The sequence below is a fragment of the Sitodiplosis mosellana genome, unplaced genomic scaffold (genome assembly GCF_009176505.1).
Source record: "Sitodiplosis mosellana isolate CC-2019 unplaced genomic scaffold, AAFC_SMos_1.0 Smas_scaffold_6226, whole genome shotgun sequence".
Taxonomy (NCBI): Eukaryota; Metazoa; Arthropoda; class Insecta; order Diptera; family Cecidomyiidae; genus Sitodiplosis; species Sitodiplosis mosellana.
This window is the reverse complement of record NW_022601467.1, coordinates 20,542,296-20,564,150: the sequence shown is the minus strand read 5'-3', so window position 1 is coordinate 20,564,150 and position 21,855 is coordinate 20,542,296. Positions and strand designations below refer to the sequence as shown.

General features: G+C 37.4%; 3 protein-coding genes across 6 annotated transcripts in view; 1 reads left to right on the top strand and 2 right to left on the bottom strand.

Annotated features, from left to right (window-relative positions):
* The window catches only part of LOC129578778 (mediator of RNA polymerase II transcription subunit 14), a 310,854-nt gene that overhangs the window by 214,302 nt on the left and 74,697 nt on the right, over positions 1 to 21,855 (bottom strand). The gene's annotated exons all lie outside the window — the stretch shown is intronic.
* Positions 1 to 21,855, bottom strand: part of LOC129578805 (uncharacterized) — a 298,644-nt gene that overhangs the window by 214,302 nt on the left and 62,487 nt on the right. The window lies entirely within an intron of this gene.
* The window catches only part of LOC129578799 (octopamine receptor Oamb), a 76,121-nt gene that overhangs the window by 14,271 nt on the left and 39,995 nt on the right, over positions 1 to 21,855 (top strand). For 3 of the 4 annotated variants that reach the window (XM_055467932.1, XM_055467931.1, XM_055467933.1), the window contains exons 2-3: positions 17,420 to 17,582; positions 17,846 to 18,125. In XM_055467932.1, the coding sequence (XP_055323907.1) occupies positions 17,883 to 18,125 (243 nt within the window). In that variant the 5' untranslated portion in view covers positions 17,420 to 17,582; positions 17,846 to 17,882. Of the gene's footprint in view, positions 1 to 17,419; positions 17,583 to 17,845; positions 18,126 to 18,901; positions 19,013 to 21,855 lie in introns of those variants that run through there. The other variant, XM_055467934.1, reaches the window with a different exon arrangement.

The following is a 21,855-nucleotide window of genomic DNA, read 5'->3' as shown; positions in this document are numbered from 1 at the left end:
ACCGAAGACGACGACGATGATGACGACGACGTCTTCTTCATCTTCAGTACGTTGACGAAGAAGACAAAGCTCGTTCCTCTGCCTTCGCTCTTGCCTCATCGCCACCGTGTGATTATCATTCTTTCGTGAAACGTTGAGCAATGCATTTAAATTGGCTTTGTTCACTTCTAGCACAGCCACTAAGTAATAATGTGTATGTATAAGTATGACAATAGGACAAACAACGTTCTCCGAATTTCTAGTTTCTCTGTCTTCATCAGTGTATTTCGATGCATGTGTGTATGTCTGTGTGTATGTGCTTTGGTTCGTTGTCTCTGTCTCGACAGTGCGGTACGGCGGTTTGAGACACACCGAACCATATTCTCTATGCAGATCACACACTTTACGTCGGTTTATTCGAATCATCACTTACTTATGATGAATACGTTGCTGTAAAACCTTAGTTTTCCAAGGCACATACGTGTCGTCCTTCTTTCGTATGCGCACTCACTCACTTGGCCCTCACTTGCTCATTATTATTCTTATTTTTTTCTCACTCGTTCTCACTCCCTTTTCTTCTCTCTCTTGCTCCCTTAAAACGCTTTGAGTTTGGGCTTGATTCCTATTAGTACTGGAACTTGCTGTATAAATGCTGCTTGTTTTCGTGTGAATCAAGCATGTAATATAACCGCAGCAAACCGAAACCATCCTGAATTTCCTTCAAGATGTATACTTATTTTTCGCAAATATGCGTCTCTCTTCCTATTTCCCTGGAATAAAACTGAAACTACGTTTAACGCATGAAATTGAAGCTCTGCAACAACAACGACGACGAACAAAAAAAAAACGGGGAATTATACTCATTTTATTTATATGGGAAAATGGGGAAAAAAAATCCATAAACATACGATTCAGAACGTGCTCTCCGTACCACACTGAATATTATCAGGGTAAAAACAGGTACTGACGAATGATTTAAATTTCAATTGTGCTTAATTCAACGAATATTTTCGTAAATTCACGCCACACGCACACACACACACACACAAGCACACGTACATTGTGCACCCATATATACCCATTTGGTCTCCTATCTCAGTCGGTTGCGATGCCACCCATCAAAATCCATCACTTCAATGAATTGGTTGGTTATTTCATTTCAGAGAGCTTTTACTGCCTATTTTTCCATATGCATGTGAATACTTGGCACTTTTTCACCATACCACGCAATCGAGACACAGGCAAAAAAAGAGAAAACTCTGAAACAGTAACCCATTACTTGTAAGGGTGCCTGTTGTCAGCGAAGGAGAAAAAAATGCGATTACATACCTTTTTTCTGGTTGGGATGGGACAGTAAATGTTTTATGCAATTTGGCCGCATCTCAAACACAATCGAATATGACAGTAACAATTCAATCCATTGTTGTTGGAGCATGTTTTCGCAATTGCATTTTGTCAAGTTTGCTTTCGTACAGAACAGCCACTAAGTAGGAAGATAGGGGGAGGGTGAAAAAATGACGAACGATTCGAAAGCCTTGCCACTTTGAAATTCCTCGCTCGAAATGCAAATATGAAAAGCATCATAGTACAGATAATATTTTGCGTTGGTTCGTTCGTTCGTTTCACGTTGCACACAATCCATAAGGAAACGGCTGCGACAAATGCCAATGGTTTATTCATTCTCGTCCATCAATGATATACGTGCCACGTGTATGCTCTGGTCTTGTTTGGCTAAGAAGATGCTTTGGTTCTGATGCTTATTTGGCAAAAGTGATAAATAGACATGACACATAAGTAAACAAGTTTGTGGATGAAACAGGCTACTCGCTCAGTGTCGTTGCTTTAGTTGTATTCGCAATCGAAGTGAAATTGATTCATTTTGTGGCTTCAAAACGTGTGTATAGTGTGTACCGTAACAGGAACAATAATGAAAATACAGCCCTTTGTTACATCAATTTGAGATCATTGGAAGAGTGTGCTACGGGGTATTTTCCGTTTGCTTCTTTCCCAGTTTTATGGCAAAAGCACCACCAAAAAGTAAATGGTATGCTTGAGACTACTCAAGATTGTGCCAGTCCAAATGTAGCGCAAAGAGTTGTTAAATCCAGCATAAAAACAGGAAACTAATGTGAGAAAATGCGTGATAAAAAAATATCTGAATATAAAAATGATGTATACCATATCTACGATGTTACGCTCTGTTTCTCTATCCGAGTCATGTGCTCTCCTCTGTGTGTGTTGTACTGAACACCGTTGAACTTTTGCATGTTCATTTTTTCCGCCAGCGAACCTTTAGCTTAACGCAATGTGTAGTGTGGTGAGAAAAAAAAACAAAGTTTCCATGAGATTCTTTGATACCATTACTGTGCCGCAAACGCATTTTTCCTCATCGCTTCATCCATTTTTTTTTTGTACGCATGGTGTTATTTAATTTCCAAATTTAATTATAACACAAAAATTAATTTAAACATTTTCGAAACAAATGAGAAAATCTATCATATTGCGTTGAAAGCAAAAATTAAATTCAGAGTCTGAAAAATCCTATCAATTTGCCCACGCATCTGATTTTTGCTTCGCATGCCCATATTTTTATGTTGATCGCTGTGTTTTGTATGCGGAACGAATGGAGGGGTGGAGAGTAAATAAAAGAAAGCGAAATAGGCACATAAAATGATTGTATGCATCAACATATCACTACCGCAAGGGAATTTCGGGAATTCTTTTTTTAGAAGAACAATCCATCATAAAAATAATACATCTGCATCTCTTGAAGTCGACACGAGCAAAAAGACAACAACGATATAAAAGTTTGCCCAAGTGCTAATCAAGTTTAAAAGCAATAATTCACAACACGGCCGGCCATTGACATGATCCATCTATTCACAAATGATTTGTCAAATGTTTGCGATTTACTTGCTTGTTGGCTCCAATATGTCCGCAATAAAAAAAAAACGGGGAAGGTGTGACCATTCAAATGAATATTGCCGCCTGGCGCAAACATGCCACGTGTAATGTATGGGAAGAACCATGAGCCCGTTTTAGTCTAATGAATCAACGTTCGTTGCGCGTGATGCAGTACAAGTGAGGATTTGTCTCTTTATTTTCGCATCTTTAATATAAATGAGCAGATCACACAATGGCAAGAAAAAAAGGGAAAAAAAACATGAATTCGCCCAATTTATTCGGATTTTGGTCTCTTGGTGTTCCAATGGAAATTCTACGTTTTTTTCTATCATTCTCACTCACACTCTGGGTGTCATCAAAACCATTCGCTTTTCTTCTCTATTCTTGTATCGCTTTCAATTTGAATAGCTAGAAGACAGAATCAGAGAGGACAAAAAGGAAATGGGATCGAGAGTACAACAGCCGCATACCTTTCGTTGATGCACTGCGTGTAAAGTAAAAAAAAACACAGTCATGCACGAAAAAAGCGGAAATTTGTTATTGTGATAAATTGCGAATGTCAACGATTCAAGACCAACACAAACTATGAACCATTTGTACATGATTTTCGGAACGTACAAATTCAATTTTCCCATCTTTCAAATGGCATACGCAATGCGCAATGCGTGTCTATTTTATGGAATAGTTTGTACACATTTGGGCCTAAAATAGATTTTTAGTACATTTGATTTGTGTGCACAATTGTGTCTAACTATTGTGTACATACATTTAAATACATACAAAGTTTTTGTGCATAATTGTGCACATACAAAAATATATTTTTTTTATACAAATATTACAAGCGTGTGCACGCTTTTCACACAAAATTTCGTTGCGTTTTGCGCATTGGGGTATCCTTCCCTTCGTACTAACCGCATCTTCGTTCTGCTTTTACTTCGTCTTTTGCCATTCCAGCACAACCTTACGCCAAATATACAGATCTTTTTGTTCTGTTCCACGCCTCTCTCAACATCTTCACTTCGTGTTTTTCCATCGCATGTCTATGGAGTTCGTTCATTCAGCTCAATGGTATGCTTTTAATTTGATGCCTTCGTACACTTGTTTGCTCAGTCAAAAACCCCTTTCGAATTGAATGCTTTTTTCTACACAATCAATTTGTTTCGGATTTCAAATTCAATGCCGTAAAAAGTGGAGAGTGTAAGAGCATTGAATCGAAAACTCCCAAATATAAAAAAAAAACAAAGTGAGAGTGACGTAAAATTTGTTTCGTTTTTTTTTGTTCTCTTGTGTGTGCGCTGCCAAACGAAGGCAACAAGGTATCCAACACCGGATGAACATTTAAAATCGAAACCAAAAAACGGTCAAGTGGAGTGGATGAATCAGAGAAAAAGGAAAATAAATAAATATATATCTATGTGTATCAGAGATCGTGTGGTTGCGAATGACACTCAACAAATTTGTATGTGATCTGATGATCAGCCTAAGCACTCATTTTTTGTACAGATATGGAAGTAACTTGAAAGCTATTACTAAAACCATAAAATGTTATTATATCCGCTTCGTTCGTACAATGTCAAAGCCACCTACTCGCCTCCCCGCTGCTGTTGCCCCTTTCTCTCACGCTCTGTCTCTGCGCTTGTTCTATTTGCCTTTTCATGGGTTTCTATGCTCTAGCAATTGCTTATGCCCCGAATGTTTCACGTTTTGTTAAAGTTTTATATTGAGTTATCTTTGTTTAGTCTTGAAAAGTTGAAGTAGAAAAGAGCAGCCGTCGAAGTAGTGCACGAGCAAAAAATGGAAGAAAAATTCCACCGCTCAAACAGTGTGGCACAGTGGTGTGGTGGAGATGGTAGAAAGAGGCAAATCTAAAACATAAATGAGAAATTGCGTCCTATTGTGCGGTGCACGACATTGAAAATACTCTAAATAAATCAGGCGATACGTTTTGAATCCTTGCACGAAATGAACCGCGTAATTGCTACAAATTAGACAACGCATCAAGCGAATAAGACAATGAATTAGCGTTGACTAATTATTCAATGGCATTGTCTTGTGATGACCCGTGGTTTTGATGGTGCGTGTACAATGTATGTGTGTGTGTGTGTGTGTGTGCGAATGTGCTCTCCTCCACAATAAAAGTGTAACTAGTTTAATTGCCGCTGCGATTTACTTCCGCTTGCCAACCAAATTCCAGAATCATTTAATTAGAGAATGGTTTGGTGTTTTTCGAAATGATATTGCGAACTAGCGATAAAGTTTCAACGCCAACAAACCTATTTCCAATCAATTGAATCCGAGTGCTTCTGCACACGTATCGGTTATCTTTATGCCCGTAGCTGTTGCTGTTGTTGTTCAAGATATTAATCAAATACGGTCATTGCACACAGGTATTTAACATTATTGACATAAATACACTAAAAGCTACTTCAAAAATTCGTTGTTTGGCGATCAAACAATGCCGAATAATGGGTGTGAACTGTAGTGTATTTTGAATTCAGAAAATCACAGTCAACCCATTTGCACACTAATATTCAAACAAAAATAGTGAGTGAAGAATGAGTGGGGTGGCTGTCTGGCTGGCTGGCTTGCTCTCGAGCACAGTCCAGCTGATGTGATCGATTGTCAGAGATGAACGATGATGTGTTCATCGGCGTGTATTTCAAAGTGCTCACTTGACCGAATGTTTGAATGTCAATAGGATGAACCGTGGGTAAGAATTCTCAATTGACCGTGTAGTTGTCAACAGGCTGTATGGTCTCGATACGATGCTTGGCACCTTTTGTGCATCGAAACAATTACGATCCTATCTCAAAATTTGTCCGTCCCATGGCATTCATTAAATTTTAAAATGATAAATGAGCTTTCGATTGAATAATCGATTCGAAAAATCAAATCAACAAGTATTGGGCATGGAATTGATTAATTCTCGTTCTTACTAACTGTGTACCACTTCTACCCACTACATCTTGGTTTGACTTTTTTTCGCATGAGCAAAAAGAGCCGAACCATTATGTAAAAAAAGATGTGTTTGGTGTAGCAGCCGTGCAGGAAATTTATAAACCAAATAAATAATGATTCGGTTTTGTGTTTTCAAATTTTATCTAATTATGTAAAAGGCGCTTCAGATTGTTAAACGCATTCCACACTATTTTCTCTCTCTCTCTCTCACTCTCGCTTGCTCAGTCCCCATTTCGGATCGATGAGCCAACCGTTATACGATATACTTCTCTTTGGGATATTGTCAGTGATTGTCGTTTGTCGTCCTCCGTTGAAACATATGCCATGTGTATTCAATGCAAACGTTTAGCTTCAAGCATTTTACCGATGCAGAAACAGCGTAAGCGAACAGCAATCTGTTGGTTGTGCTTTGTGCAATGAAGAACACCATGTACAAACACGCCTGCTCTACAAGCCATAGATGTCTATTTGATCTAAATTTACGAGCTAACCGAGGACACTCACAAATGAAAATATGGAGATGTTGAGTTTGATGATGTGCCTGGCGTTCCGAATCATAATGTTTTTTCTACCTCCTTCCCTCGCTCTCTCTCTCTCTTTCTCCCTCCCTCTCTCTCTCTTCCTCTTCCTCTCTCGCTCTTCTTTGGGCTATTTATATTTTTGCATTTCGTTATATGCACAGATCTAATTGTGATAACCGTATTCGCATAATATGTGCATGCATCACATCGACGGAAGGCGATTGTTTCACTTTGGAAAACCATTTTAATGGGAAAAGTATAGAATATTGAATCGATCTGATAGAGAAAGGGAGTGCGTGTGTGTGCGTATGTGTTTGAAAGTGAGATGGAAACAATTCTGCACATAAAACCATCGCCAGCAACTCAATCAAATCAACTAAACTCGTTCGATGTGAGCGAATGAGAAATAAAGAAAAAAGAAAAGAACAACAATAAAATCAACCGCAACTGCAATAATTGCCATCGCAATAAGGTGTAGCTTTGGCTGTAAGCATCCCTGGGCACAGCGAATTACGTTGCTAACGCTGCTCAGCTCCCATTGCGAATGTTTTCGAAAAACTTTACAGATAATTGACACACTTCGTTTCCTTTCATTCTTCTTTCGTTCGCCATTCTTCTGTCGTTTAAGCGCGCGCGTGTGTACAACAGAATAGAAGTTGATAGTCACTGGCAACAACGATGATTTCTTCAATCTTCTCTCTCTCTCTCTCTCTCTCTCTCTCTTTATTTCTCTCTTTCCATTTCATTCTTTCATTCACTTTATTTAAAGAATCCTCAAGATCATTGAAAAGTTGATAACTTAGCCAATTTTATGCATGTGTCTGACGCAATGGGAGGCACTTAACAGCATAAATACGTTCACATCGGAATATATGTAGATGTGAACATATCAACCAATTCAAAGCATTTAAAAATTCTACTGAGTTGCAGTTTTCAGAAAATTCAGTGGCAGCAAAAAATGCGGCGAAATGAATATGCATGCCATATGCATTGCCAGATCATAATTCATACGGGCTTTTGTTATTTGCCCGAAAATTCGATCGAATCCGGGATAGATAGAGAAAATATATGGGCAAGGGTCAGTAAGACGAAACCACGCAAAAAATGTTTCTAAGGAGCAAAAAAGTATATTAACGTCGTTCGATCGCAATGAATTTTTGAATAGCTTAATTATTTCATAAAACTTATATTCTCTGAAAATTTTATCCAATTCGGATAATTTTTTCATATGAAAATCTACAAATTTTCGATTTTTTTCCGATTTTTGTAACGTTACCGACCGTTTTTTGAAAGCACAAGATTTCTACTATGCTTTTACAAAACTACAAGAACCTTTCCATATTTTTGTAGAAATGGGCCAAAACTTTAATAATAAATTCGAGAAAATATGATTTTTATTTTCTTTTCTGGTTTTTGGAGCACTCAAATCGCACGTGTAACGTTACCGATTTTTTTTGTAACGTTACCGATTCTACGCCTATTGGGTCCAGAGACCACCAAAACAGTTTTTCATGCACACCCTGTATTTCTATCTTTTCTTTGATCCTTCATCTACGATATAATGAGTGACAACAGATTTATGCCTGGGTAGATTCACTAATTTTCATAAAAACGTTGAGCAACCTCTCAAATCACTTCCAAAATTTTGTAACGTTACCGACGCCTTTAATCGCTCATAAGTCCAATACTATAGGTGATAAAAATAAAAACTTTTCTTTGAAATGTGTGGTATGGGCAGCACTATCATATGCACTTTTGAAATTTTGGGTTTTCATTATTATTTTCAGAGATATGGGCGAAATAGGCGTGCGAATTGTAACGTTACCGACCTGGCCCTCGCCCATATGTGTGTGTTGTGTGTATGCCGTTGGCTTTTATAGTCGTCGGCATTGCATGGCATCAATTTTCCTATTAGACTTGTACGGCATCTTTGTTCATCGCATTAATGTTAACCCAAATTTTGTCCGTTTAACTTTTGTCGACAAGCGCGCACAGACAATTATCAAAGATTTCATTGATTTTTCAAGTGTAAAACGACGACGTTCTACACCATTAAATTGATTGCTTTCGCATTGGTCCACAGATTTTCAAATTGATTCCTTTGTAGTGCACAAAGTTTTCGAATAACAAGAAAATAATAATATGGAGAACAAACGACTCCATACATCAAATTGATGCGATTGAATTGAGAAAAAGAAGAAATTTTCACTAGAAACGAAATCGCTTCTCACAATCTTAATTCCCTGGTGATCAACGTCAGTTTAATATGTCTCTGGAATGTAACAAACGATTTCATGTAAACAAAAAACGAACAATCCATTCCCCTCAGTGCTGGTTTTAACCGAGTCATTTTCAAATTAAAACCAATACTCGATTAGAGTCTAATCATTAGACCTTGTGTAGCATGCAGCTAACTAATCCCACTCTGTATAAATTTCTTTTCTCTTGTTCGTCGTTTCGACTACAAAGATCCCGTGCTGTTCGAAACATTCTTTCGAAAAAAAATTCACAATGGAAAACCACAGCGATTCTTTTCCGTGCACTAATCTCAGCTGTGACAAATGCTAAAAATTACAGGTTACAATGTCGATGTGTGTGTGCGTGTGTGTGTGTATAAGCGACGTGCAACAGCGCACTTCCATTCCACGTCCCATTGTTTTCCGAACGGTTGAAGACATTACGCTTATTGGTATGTTTTACTTTATCGTTGAATCAAAGCACACAAAATGAAAACGCATTTAAAACGGCTGCTGTGCTTTTTTTCCTCTTTCCCCTCCTCCTTCATCTTCGTGGTTTTCAATTTTTCATTGAAAACCTTTCACAACTGAACAGCAATCCATATTTTGTGCGCGCGACGCGCTCGAATACTTCCATATTTTTTTTATTGCATATGTAATCATTTTTTATAGACGCATTCATCGTCTTGGTCGCAGTTAAGGTAAATGGATTTCGTAGCTAGGAAAAGTTTACGCAGCAAAAAAAAATCTGGCGTGATTTAGCATAAAAGGCATCACAACTTTCTATTTAAGTGACTTTCAAGTAACTAGAATACAGAGTGAGAGAGAGAGAGAGATGGGAGAGGTGGGTGCAAAGAGGGAGAAAGCATAGACATGGTGGAGAGATGATGCGAAAGCCGATACATGAAATATGAGCCAAATTCCCAGCTGAAAAAAGGCTAACATTTGAGAATGGTTTGGTTCTTGATTCTCGTCTCATTTCTATCTCTCTTTAACTCTCATATTTCATTATTTCCATTTTTGTGATTCGTTTGCGAAGTTATTCCGTTTGCTTGGAACTTGTTTCCTCACGGGTCACAGCAGCCATTTCGGCATAATACTTCGTTCTTCGTCATTTTTTCAATCTTCTCTCTCTCTCTCTCTCTCTCTCTCTCTCTCTCTCACTCTTTCACTCTGTGTGTGTTGCTCGATACATATTTTGACTTTGCGAACGAACTAACTTTTTGCGACATTATTGAATCAGAATACCTTTACCTCGTTCTTCTTCTCTCATTCGCAATTCGAAAAGTTTGGATGATTCAGACCAAAATGAATTGAACGAACGAATGAACGGGCGGACGGACGGACGGACGGACGGTCGAATGGAATATTTTTGTACGCGTAATAGATACAGACGATGGCCCGTTATGAGCAATTAATTCGTAGTCTGACGTTTATGGTAAATGTCAATTATTATCCACCAGAAATAGTCACTGGCAAACAAAAAGCACATCATACAGACCATTAAACCCGTGTCTATTCTATCAGTTCATAATTTAAAAAGTTCCAATAAATTTTTCCCTCAACAAAGCAAATCTGAGCGTATTCATGATGGCGACGAGGACGACGATCAAATACAGATTTCATATCGAATTAAACAAACTTTTTTTGTACTTGAATGATTTAATTAGGTAAGCAGATGGACGGTCATTCAAATGAAACCGTTTCTGGCACACATAAGCTTTGTGTTAACGATAGGATGGCACGTTGGTCGTATGTGCGCGAACGGGGCGGGCGGGCGTGTGCCAAGACCGTGAGACAAAGACGACATTCAGCGTTGAATGGAAAATAATTGCTATTGATTAAAATTGACTTTCTTCAATTTTTTTATGGTTTCGCTTTCATGTCATTGAGGCGGATCGCATCGTTATCTGATTATAATTGTTTCACAATCATGAAAAATTCAACGAAATTTCAAAGCGCTGAAACAATGAACGTTTTACTATTAAAATGCAGGGCATCTAATTGCGTATCTCGACAACAATACGCGGATACAGCACGGTATATATATATATATTTTGAATATGACATACAGAGAGAAGTATGGAGTGATAGAGAGAGAGAGAGAGAGATAGCGTCGATGCATTATTACATTGAATGAACCATGCAAACGGAATGGAATTGCAAGGCAAGACAAGCCAAGCTAACACATAATGATGAAATTAATGATAGCGATCCCTGAGTCTTTCAGTCCTTGAAACCCAGTGATTTATTCCATTCACAAATCATTATATACATTTCAATGCAGGTTCTCTCTATATATATATTGGCGCAATTTTTCTTCAGTAGCTCTATCTTTCTTTCATATTTTTCTCTCTCTCTCTCTCATTTTTCCACCCATTCGCGTTTCACTCGAATAATTACGATCCGAATGAATAACACGAACTTAGCAGTTACATTTCAGCGAAATGAGAACGAACAATGGCAAACCGCGACAGCAAAACGTATGCATTTTAAAACAAAAGATGGCGATTGTAAGAGGGACGAAGAGTGGCAAACCAGCATCAGAGGACAAACAAAAAACGTATCCGTTTTGAGTTTATGTTATTGAACATATATAAACGAAATGAACACCTCAGCGCATAGAAGAATGATTCGTTCTAATTTTGCCCTTGGATATTTTTGTTGCGCTTTTTCTGCGTAATTTTTTCCCGTTGAATTGTTGGTATTCTTCTTGTGCTCATTTTTCCCTTATCTTGAGTGGTCAATTTTCTTATGATGCCAAGAAAAAAGCTTCTTTATAAGTTATTTAATTGCATAGTTCTTAAGCTGTCTGTCATTGTTGTTAATCTTCACAGCGAAATTAGTGAATATTTTGAGCTTATATTGATCGAAAGCATAACACGGAACCCACGATGTTTACTTTCGGGTTTTTTGTTTTTCAAAGTTAAACTGATTGTTCTTTCTTTTTGATGTTAAAGCGGAAGCATCAACTCTTTTTGAAGGCGGTTCACACATCTTGATCTAATGCTAAATAACTTCCTTGATTGTTTACGCTTGAATGCGAGAGTAAGTGTGTGAACGGAATTTGATAAAAGATTAAAGAATAATAAATCAAATCGGTATCGTTGTTGCATCGAGCGATACCTTGAAGTGTTGCTTGGAAAGCTCAACACACACACACACACACACACACACACACACACACGTGCACCAATGTTCACATCATGCATAAACCGAAGCCGTGCTGATGTTGTGTGAGCGTGCGATTATAACGTAAATACTGTTGTTGTTATTATTTTACTTTTGGCCCGAACGAGTTAAGCGCATTATGCTCTAAGCGATTATTATGGGAGCTTTAAGATCATCTAAATAGCGACGAGGAAACATGAGCAAGTAAGCGAGCGGAAGAAGGAGGAAGCGAGAGAACGCATGGCAGGGCTGTAAAAATTACAGACATTTCAATTTGGTAGTGCAAATACTTAAATCGTTCCACAAATCTCCCCGCGCCAATTCTCACCTCAACATGAATGCATTATTAATGCGTATTGGGTGTATACCATGGATTTTACATGTATGAACAAAACATGTGTATCGCGCTACATACACACGGCACGGAACCGGTAGGACTTTAGCGCTTGGACTAAATATCAGAAATGTGCATTTCATGAAAAATTTCTCTCGCCCTCTCTCCTTCTCTCTCTCTCTCTCGTCAAACGGAGCCACACCATCGAACCAAAGAAAACCATTTAAGTACGAACGAAAATCCACAAGTACTAATAAAACATTAGTGTTAATACAACCACGAGGCGCGCAACATTGTGGTTCGACTTAAAATCGTATATTATTCTAATGCGGATTTGTAAATATGAATGAGCGAGCGGGGGATTGAAAGAGAATAAGAAAATGCGACAGCCGAAATGTATTTTTCGGGGATGCCAAGAGTTTTTGACTTGTAAGCGTGTAGTTTGTTTGATACCATTCCGATTGCTGTGTGTGCGGTATGTGTTGTAATTTGAGCCAGTGATGCCACAAGCGTTTATGGCGTGCTAAACTTATTCATGTTCATTCGGTTGCGAACCGTATGTTCGATGTTCATTCACATTCTCTCTCTGGCTCTCTATCACTTTGTTTGTGTGTGTCTTGTCAATTGGAAAGGCGCAAAATTGTGAATCGTATTCCATATTTGAGTTTCCATTTGATGTGTTACTTCTATCTCTATTTTCTAGCATTTGGCTTGGTTATTATTCGCCCCATGCTTTCCATTTGTTGGAGCTCATTTCTATGTGAGTGAGTGTGAGTGTGCGAATGTGGGCAACGGAGCTCGTTACGCACAACTAAATAAGCAAACATATGTGCTTTGCGATTCAAATAGTTTCATTTGTGTCTTTGATCTGACAATCCGTCTTACTTACTCTCTCACGCATCACAAACACTCTTCCTTCCTTTTTGTACGTTACGAGGCGCTCGAACGTCTCTAATGTTTTCTTGCTAGCTATTTCAAGCGATTGCTCTTGTTTAGCAAACAGACAGACTCACGACGAATGAGGTGTCATTTGAAATTGCTTCCATTTTGCTTCTGCATTGCACTTATAAATCGTTTTGGTTGGTTTTGGATGCTCTTCCTCTGACGAACTCTCTCTCTCTCTTTCACCTTGCGGCTTGATACATTACACAACGGTACAACATCGAAAAGCACGTGACAACCAATTCATTTGAGTAGTTTGGAGCGAAAATGTAATACAGAAAAGTTGCGCGGAAGAATGTCGATGATGAATGAGCGGAAAAGGGATAGCTATAAAGTAAACTATAGTGAACTATATAGCTATCTCTTTTCATTTGACATTTTTCCGCGCAACTTTTCTGTATTACATTTTCGCTCCAAATTACTCATTTGTTTTGCACTCTTTGTTTCGGTGATTCAAAAAGCATTTGAATTTTTCGCTTCATTTTTTTCGCACCCACATGCTATTTAATGGACGGTTGAATATGATGAATACACATACACACAATCGTCTTATGAAATTGGAGGCGAAATGCGCCCGGAATTCAATTGAAGCATTATAGCATTCTTGTTGATTCAGAAATCGGGAAAAGTGAATTCCTTTTTCTTCGCACGTTGCCAATAAAACTACGTGACAATATTTTCCCCACTTCTTCTACTCATTGGGATTTGGATTCCAAATTTCTGGCCTTGCCTCGTGAATGCGAGTCTCTCCGAGTATTGGCGAAAGCCAACGTTGGCCATGATGTCGGAACAAGTGATCGAACGACGTGTGTGCACCATACACACGATGCAGCTGATTATTTTAAATGATAGAAATGCTCCAGAATGTGTGTTCGTATGTTGGTTCAGGCTCGTGTAAACACATTTGCCATCGTGTTTACCTTAAGAACATGTAGCCAAGATTGTATGCCCGTGATTTTGTTTCTGCAGTTAAAACGAGGCTAGAATTCAAATTTTCTCATTTTCTCTTTCGAGTTTTTGCAATGAAAATAACATTCTATTCTTGTTGTATCTACTTATGGATGTGCCCAGTGGTGTAGCTAGAAATGTTTTTCGGGGGGGTTTCAATTTTTTAGAAGTATTAAAAAATTTAAGGGAGACTTTCTGGGATTATTCGAAATGATGATTTTTGAGGATAAAACTAAAATCGTCCTAAAACATACGAAAATCGTACTAAACTAGACAAAAATTTACAAACGTATTCTTTAACTTCGGTTTTCAAACCGAACTCCAAAAACCCCCTCTAGTTACGCCACTGGATGTGCCACATCCGATCTGTGTTTCGTTCTTTGGCTTTCTCTCTCTGTGTATGTCTCTGTCTCTCTCATTCGGGCTTCGGTCGTTCGTTTTTTTTTCTCGCAGCAATTTTCACCGTTACTTTAGTGTGGGTGGTTAATGCATGCAGCATATTTGTTCATCACAAGGCTTTGTTGCTTGAGATATTATGCAACTTGTTATGCGTTGTGTCTAGTTTATTCTAGTTTTTGTCATTGGCTAGAGCGATAGAGGAAGAAAACATGGTAATGCCACTCTCGTTCCCCCTTCCACTTCCTTCTATTCTATTTCAATCTTCTGTTTTCTCTCATTTAGTCTAATTTGCGAAAGCATTCTACAACAAGCTTGACAACGAATTATGTCCCCTCAGCTGTCATGCATTAATAAAATCCCATTCACATATACAATTTGGCCGTTGCAAGCCATTTAAATATACGATAAGTTACAGTGTTTGTGCAGCATCTCGTGCGATCTTTCCTGTCATCGTTGTCGTGTCGTCATCGTTGTTCAGCGTCATCGTTTGCAAAACAATTATGCACATGACCATGTGGCTCAAGCAAACAATTTCCACTCGTTCATATATTTTATGCACTGTACAGTGTACACTAGGGTGTTTTCGGTATTAAATAAACAGAAAATGGTAGTTTTAGTTTGATAGAGCAGAGAATTTGGAATCGATTTCATATATTTTTGTTCGGAATCAGTCCAAGATGCCACTTCCCACAAGCAAAACAAATGTTCGTCGAATTTTGAAGTTATATCACTATTCGCTGAAACTAATCTGATATTTTCCACTTTTTTCGATTCAATCTCACTGCCAGAGATGAATTCTCAATGCAAATATTTATTTTCACGTAATTTTCATTGGAGAAAGTGGCCAAATAGTGGAAAATTCACACAAATTGTATTGCCTCTTTGACCGGTTCTTCAATCATAGAAAAAACGCCGACAAATTAATTTTTTTCACAAAAATTCATTCAATGGGCTTGAAATAGACGATAAATTATCTAAATCATCTAAAATATCCAATCGAACAAAACCAGGAAGGCCAAATTGCAGCAAAACCAAAACGTAAACAAAAACGAGCTATCATTATGAAATTTGGGCTTAGTTTGATGTTTGACAAGACCAAAATACATCTGCGCGAATCACTGTGCGCGAATTGACTGTGATTCATTCGCACAAGTGCATTGGTAGCCCTTCAAAATGTCAAAGAAGCCCAGATTTCATGATGACAGCTCGTTTTTGTTTACGTTTTGGCTTTGCTGCAATTTGGCCTTCCTGGTTTTGTTCGATTGGATATTTTAGTGGATTTAGATAATTTATCGTCTATTTCAAACCCATTGAATGAATTTCTGTGAAAAAAATTAGTTTGTCGGCGTTTTTTCTATGATTGAAGAACCGGTCAAAGAGGCAATACAATTTGTGTGAATTTTCCACTATTTGGCCACTTTCTCCAATGAAAATTACGTGAAAATAAATATTTGCATTGAGAATTCATCTCTGGCAGTGAGATTGAATCGAAAAAAGTGGAAAATATCAGATTAGTTTCAGCGAATAGTGATATAACCTCAAAATTCGACGAACATTTGTTTTGCTTGTGGGAAGTGGCATCTTGGACTGATTCCGAACAAAAATATATGAAATCGATTCCAAATTCTCTGCTCTATCAAACTAAAACTACCATTTTCTGTTTATTTAATACCGAAAACACCCTAGTGTACACGCCTCAATGCATAACAAGCTCAAGTGTATGTGTAAAATACTAAGTATGCAAAAAGCAATCGAAAAGCGAAACAAAAAAGCAACAACAGTAGCAGCAGCGAGAGGGAAATTATTTATTTTAATTATTATTGGAGATTTAATGATATCAAACGTACTGCAAAATGCAATTCTATCCTTCTATATCAGTTCACATAGTCGTTGTGCGATTCATTATTCATAATTTATATGTTGAACCTACTCCATTCACTACTCGTGTGTGAATGAGTGTACGTATGTTTGTTTGGATGTTTATGTCATTCAATGGGACATATTTTTGTTTATGTTTCAAGCGAATCGACTGCATGCTACGTAAAAATAACATAAACAATACAACTAGATGCAATTCAATGCAAACATAAAATATTTGCCAATGATTCTACGTCATTTTACTTGCGTCAACATTTGGTGTGTCTCGGACAATATGTTTCATGCGTTGAATGTTTCATGCATTTTTAAAGTCGATGAGCCAGCGGCAAAGCTCACTTTCATCATTATATTTTATAGCGTATGCTGAAAAATGTGTACTTTTAGTATTATAAAACAACAACAAGATGTGACCGAAATGTAATGACATTTGTCTTTTTTGGTCGTTTCTCCTCTCCTTTGAAAGTGAACATATTTTCAAATAAAATTACCGATACTGCAACACATACGATATATTTGAATAACCACTTGAAGCGTAAAATTATATGAGATTAATGCAAATTATTGCACAAACAATTTCATAACTGCAACCGGTTCATTTAGTTGGAGTTAGTGTAGAAATTCCACATCGTATTTTCAGCCACATTACCACACCAGTCAATAAATGCGAACGAGTAGCAGTTAGTTTCAATGAGATAAAATAAGACGATGTCTTTGAGCTGATGCTACTAGCATCAGCTCAAAGACATCGTCTTATTTTATCCCAATAAATGCGAACAATCGAATTCAGACAACACGCTGATTTCCTACTTTCAGAATCAGATCAAAACCAATAGCACGACTCATTTCCAATGTGTGCGTGTGTGTGTGAGCTGCGCACACGCTCAGCTTGGAAAATCCTTTGCTACCTAATAGTGTCGAAAATTTCCCGTACACATTTAACGCATTTAAAAGTCGTAATCGTTAATAACAATTTACAAATTAGAGTACAAGGCAACAAGTGCTACATGCCGCAAGCGCGGTGCGCATCATGATAAAAAGATTTAAACATTTTACCCTATTATTCATATTTTGCTTTCAATATCACGTTCTTTTTTTTTTCTTACGCTCTCTCTTACTCACACTCTGGTTGTTCTCTTCTTTACTTTCAGACTGCTGCCACACTGAATAATATGCAAAATCTGGATTATAAATGTTAACGATGTAGCTATAAAAGATCGCTAAGTGCTTGGGAGAAATTTTATCGTTCTTGTTTTAGTACCTTTAAAATGAAACGAATAGACTTAAGCAAAAACAGATGGCATTGGATTAAAGGTAAAGTATGAAAGCATACAATCTACAGTCTAACGAAAAAAAAATTTGACAAAGGAAAAAGAAGAAGAAAAAACGTCTTTATACGGGCTTCCGATCCATAATCTTTCGCTGAGTTTTTTTTTCGTATGAATTTCTTCTACTTTTTTTCGACTCTGGGTTTGGTCATTATTTTCCATTGTATTCGTCTTCATTTTCTTATCAAATGCCACATTTCATTTGTGTTCCTTTTCCCGTTTCCATCGTTCGTTTTCTTCTTCTTCCAGGTGGTAAAAACAAAACACTAGTTCGGACATAGTAGCAATGAGTAACTGTACGGACATAGATTCGGTAAAATGGACAGAACCGGGAAATTTGGTGTCGCTAGCCTGTCTAGCATTTATAAATGTTTTGGTGATTGTTGGTAACTGCTTGGTGATTGCAGCTGTATTTTGCTCCCATAAATTGAGAAGTGTTACAAACTTCTTCATTGTCAGCTTGGCCGTTGCTGATTTACTAGTTGGCATTGCTGTTCTACCGTTCTCTTCCGTTTGGGAAGTGTTCAAGGTAAGTGTTTTACCATACACCGAGTTTCGTTTTTGTTCTGCTCCTTTTCCTGGATGTACATTCCACATTTTTGTGTAAACAGATAATGGTCAGTGGATTAACTTTATGGCGACCTAACAACGTTTTGCCATTTCTACGTGCTTCCGTCATTTTAGGTTCTTTTAGATCCCCTACATACAATATTCAGCTCTTCTTCTAATCGAAATAAAGTTATGCTTAGGAAACGATTAATCTGTGAATGTTGATTCACATTCCCGTTGCTTATCTCTGTGAAAATGATCACAATTATAAGAGGCCGCAATCGCTCGAGAAGAAATCAAATTTTAGATCAGCACAATTGTTGACGAGATTCTTTTCTTCCTTCCGGTTGATTCGTGCGTCACTTAAAATGCTCCGTTTCGACATTTTGACTGCGGAATATAAGCCAAACTTCAAAAAGTCAGCACGTGTTTGGCAAAGCAATCGCATTTTTTGGAGAAGAGCAAAGGGGAGAGAAATTTTATACAAAATAATTGCGATATAATTGAATAACTTCGAATCATTCAAATGAGACTTAAGAATAAATCAATTCTGTATTTATCGCATTTCAGCAAATAAATGAAAATATTCGCTCTCGTGACTCTTGTAAATAATTTGCGAGGCTTTAAAATCTGTTGCTTTCGATTTTGTGTAAATATTTCAGGAGTTTGGATATTTTTATTCTGTGCGAGTATGTGCATTTGAAGAAGGAGGCACACAGAGAGAGCGAGTGAGAAAGCGACTGAAGGAGAGAGAGAGAGAGAGGGGGAGAAGTGGCTTTCGAACGAAAACAGAGACGTTGACGCGGAAAATGCCAGTCAAATCGAAATGGCATCCAGTGTTGAATAACGTATGCATCAAAAAGTAAAGTCAGTAAAAGAAAATAATGTATATTCCATTTTCCGCTTTTTTTTCGTATAAATAATTTAATTCATCCATTTCGAATGGTTTGCCATACAGCCCTCACCATCTCTCCTTCCAATGAATTTTTGAGCAATCGATTTTGATGTTGATTCGTTTTCGCTTTTTCCTTTTCGATTCGTCGTTTTCGTGTTGTGTGTGTCGGAAATTTTATTCATTGACTAAATCGATCAGACATACTAAGTTAATCAACATTGAGTCAATTGTTTGGCTTCAATCCGATTTTTATAACCTATGTCGTTTATCTATGCCAATTATGGCTTCTTATTTTAACAGACTGTGTGCCACATACTGTTATGGCACCAAGCAAATAGATGTCGAAATTGATGTAAAGACCATGCTAAATCTCTCCGCTCGCAAAACAAAACTGATAAAATATTGCTCGCTGCAATGGGTGTTCCACTGGACTGTATTTCAAATATTATTTTTATCGGTCGTTTGGATTTTCAAAATAGATATGTCTGTGGCGCTTGAATTCAACGAATCAATACTCGATTGGCTGCGGCGTTACTAACTTTACTGAATTGTGCGGGAGTTTATTTGAGTTATCATCACTCTGTTGCAAACAGCAATATATTCATCCAGCAAACAGTAATTTCTATGGTGTTTTGCATTGTGTGTATTTGAAGAATGCACACGGATTGTCCATTTTATATATCAGTTGCAGTGATTTTCTGCGTTGAAATAACAACAACAGTGGCCAAAACAAAAACATCAACAACAATGGAAATGGGTTACGATATGGAATTTGAACGGTTGCTATCATGGAATTTCATGGTAATACCAGCAGAGAAAAAAATGTGTGCGTGTCCACATCAAAGTGAACAAACAAATTTGTGAGATTTTATGTGCTCGTACGCATTCCAATGGGGTATCGAATGGCCCACGCGCAATAGCACGCATTCATTTCAATCTTGAAACCAATTCAAACTATAACACATGTTCCATGTGAATAAGCCTCCATAAACACACATATTTTTCGCGATTTAATTCCATTTATGCATAGCGGTGCACATAGTTGCTCGGAGAACGGAAGCGGGATCACTGCCGGAGAAGAACGTGAAAAAGCTGAAAGCCGAACAGAAAAGTCATTAGAAAAAAATGGAATCAAGCAGCAGCGCGCAACAACATACACCTAAAATTGGCACCATCGTAACGTAATGAAAAAGTGTGTGGCATAGAAACAAACGTAATAATTAAATTTTAATTTTGGTGGCAGCCGTGCGCTGGCTATGAACAAACTTATTGGCTCTGATTAATTGATTGACGGTTGTGTTGACTAACAGAGGAAAAACAACGATACCTAAAACATACACATTTGTGGATGGAATGATCCAAAGCACCAATATTGATAACAACGTCCAACACATGACTTTCAAGCTATTGATTTTTTTCGATGTCCTGATTCCCATTTTTTTTTTCGAAGAAAAACGCACGAAGACGTTAACTGAATTATTCGCGCTACAAAATATGTAAAAAAAAACCTTTCGAAATTTGCTATTCTTAGAAGAGAAAGGCAAAGAAATTAACCATATCTAAATACGTCGAATGAATAATTGCGATAACGAATGATTTCCTAGGGGGTAAAATCATTTTTTTCATCTTTTATATTCACACGCATCAAGTAATAACTTAGAAAATCAATGGTATGCATGTAAATCCGAAATATCCACGTATATTCAACAATATTCATCGTGAACGGCAAATGAATATTACTGAATATACATAGATATGTCAAATTTACGTGTATACGTATGAAAAATAAAAATTGTAGCAAATAGTAGTGAATCAAACCTTCAACCGTAAATTTGAACGATTTTGGTAGATAACGGTGAATATTGGAATATTTTTTGACATTACAGTCTAATGAATATTATTAAATATACATAGATATTTGAGATTGACGTGCATGCCAGTAAATTAGTGCAGATTGTATAGTCAAAAAATGTTCCAATATTCACCGTAATCCACCAAAATCCTTCAAAATTAGTTCAAATTTTCGGTTGAAGGTTTGATTCACTATTATTTAGATTTTTTCAGAGCTATTTGCGTTCTGCAAAATCGCGTGTAGCCCCTAGATGATTTCCAAAGTGTTCGATTTTTCAAATTTTTCCATTTGTTCCAGGACATTTCAATTTTTTCAAGGCACAACCGTTTAAAATTTTAATCAAATTTTCAAATCAATCAATACCAAGCTGCTGATTAAATATTAAGCAATCGACACGGCTCATTGATTTTGATATGCCGTTAAAGACATTGGGGTGTTTTAGATAATTTTTGAACTAAATGAATGAGCCCCAATAAAAGCGGCTGCGAAACCAATATTCATGTTAGCATTTGAGTCACAATTTGTTTTTTTGGCGCATGACGAGATCATTGGTCCTTCAAATTGTTCGATATTGTGGTGAACCGAGGAGAAAAAATGATGTGCCTGAAAAAGCATGTTTCAAGCAATTGCAAACTTTTGCCGATAATTCGAATTCACAATTTGCTTTTTATGGTTGTTCATGATGTCAAAATCTATTGAACAACAAAGCGAAGGCAAGTGGTACGCTTAGATGGATATGGACACTTCAAAGGATGAATTGAATATCGCCCGGAACTCTTCAATACTTTGCTGCTGCTGTCGCTGTTGATGTCGTTTGCGATTTGATTTTCGAGTGGCTCTAGCAATTGAAAATGATGGGACGAAAAAAAGGCACTTACAAGTTTGACCCACGCTGTGGATAAACTTCCAATTATCCATATATACAGTTACTCACAAAATTGTTCGTACACCTTGCTTTTCCGA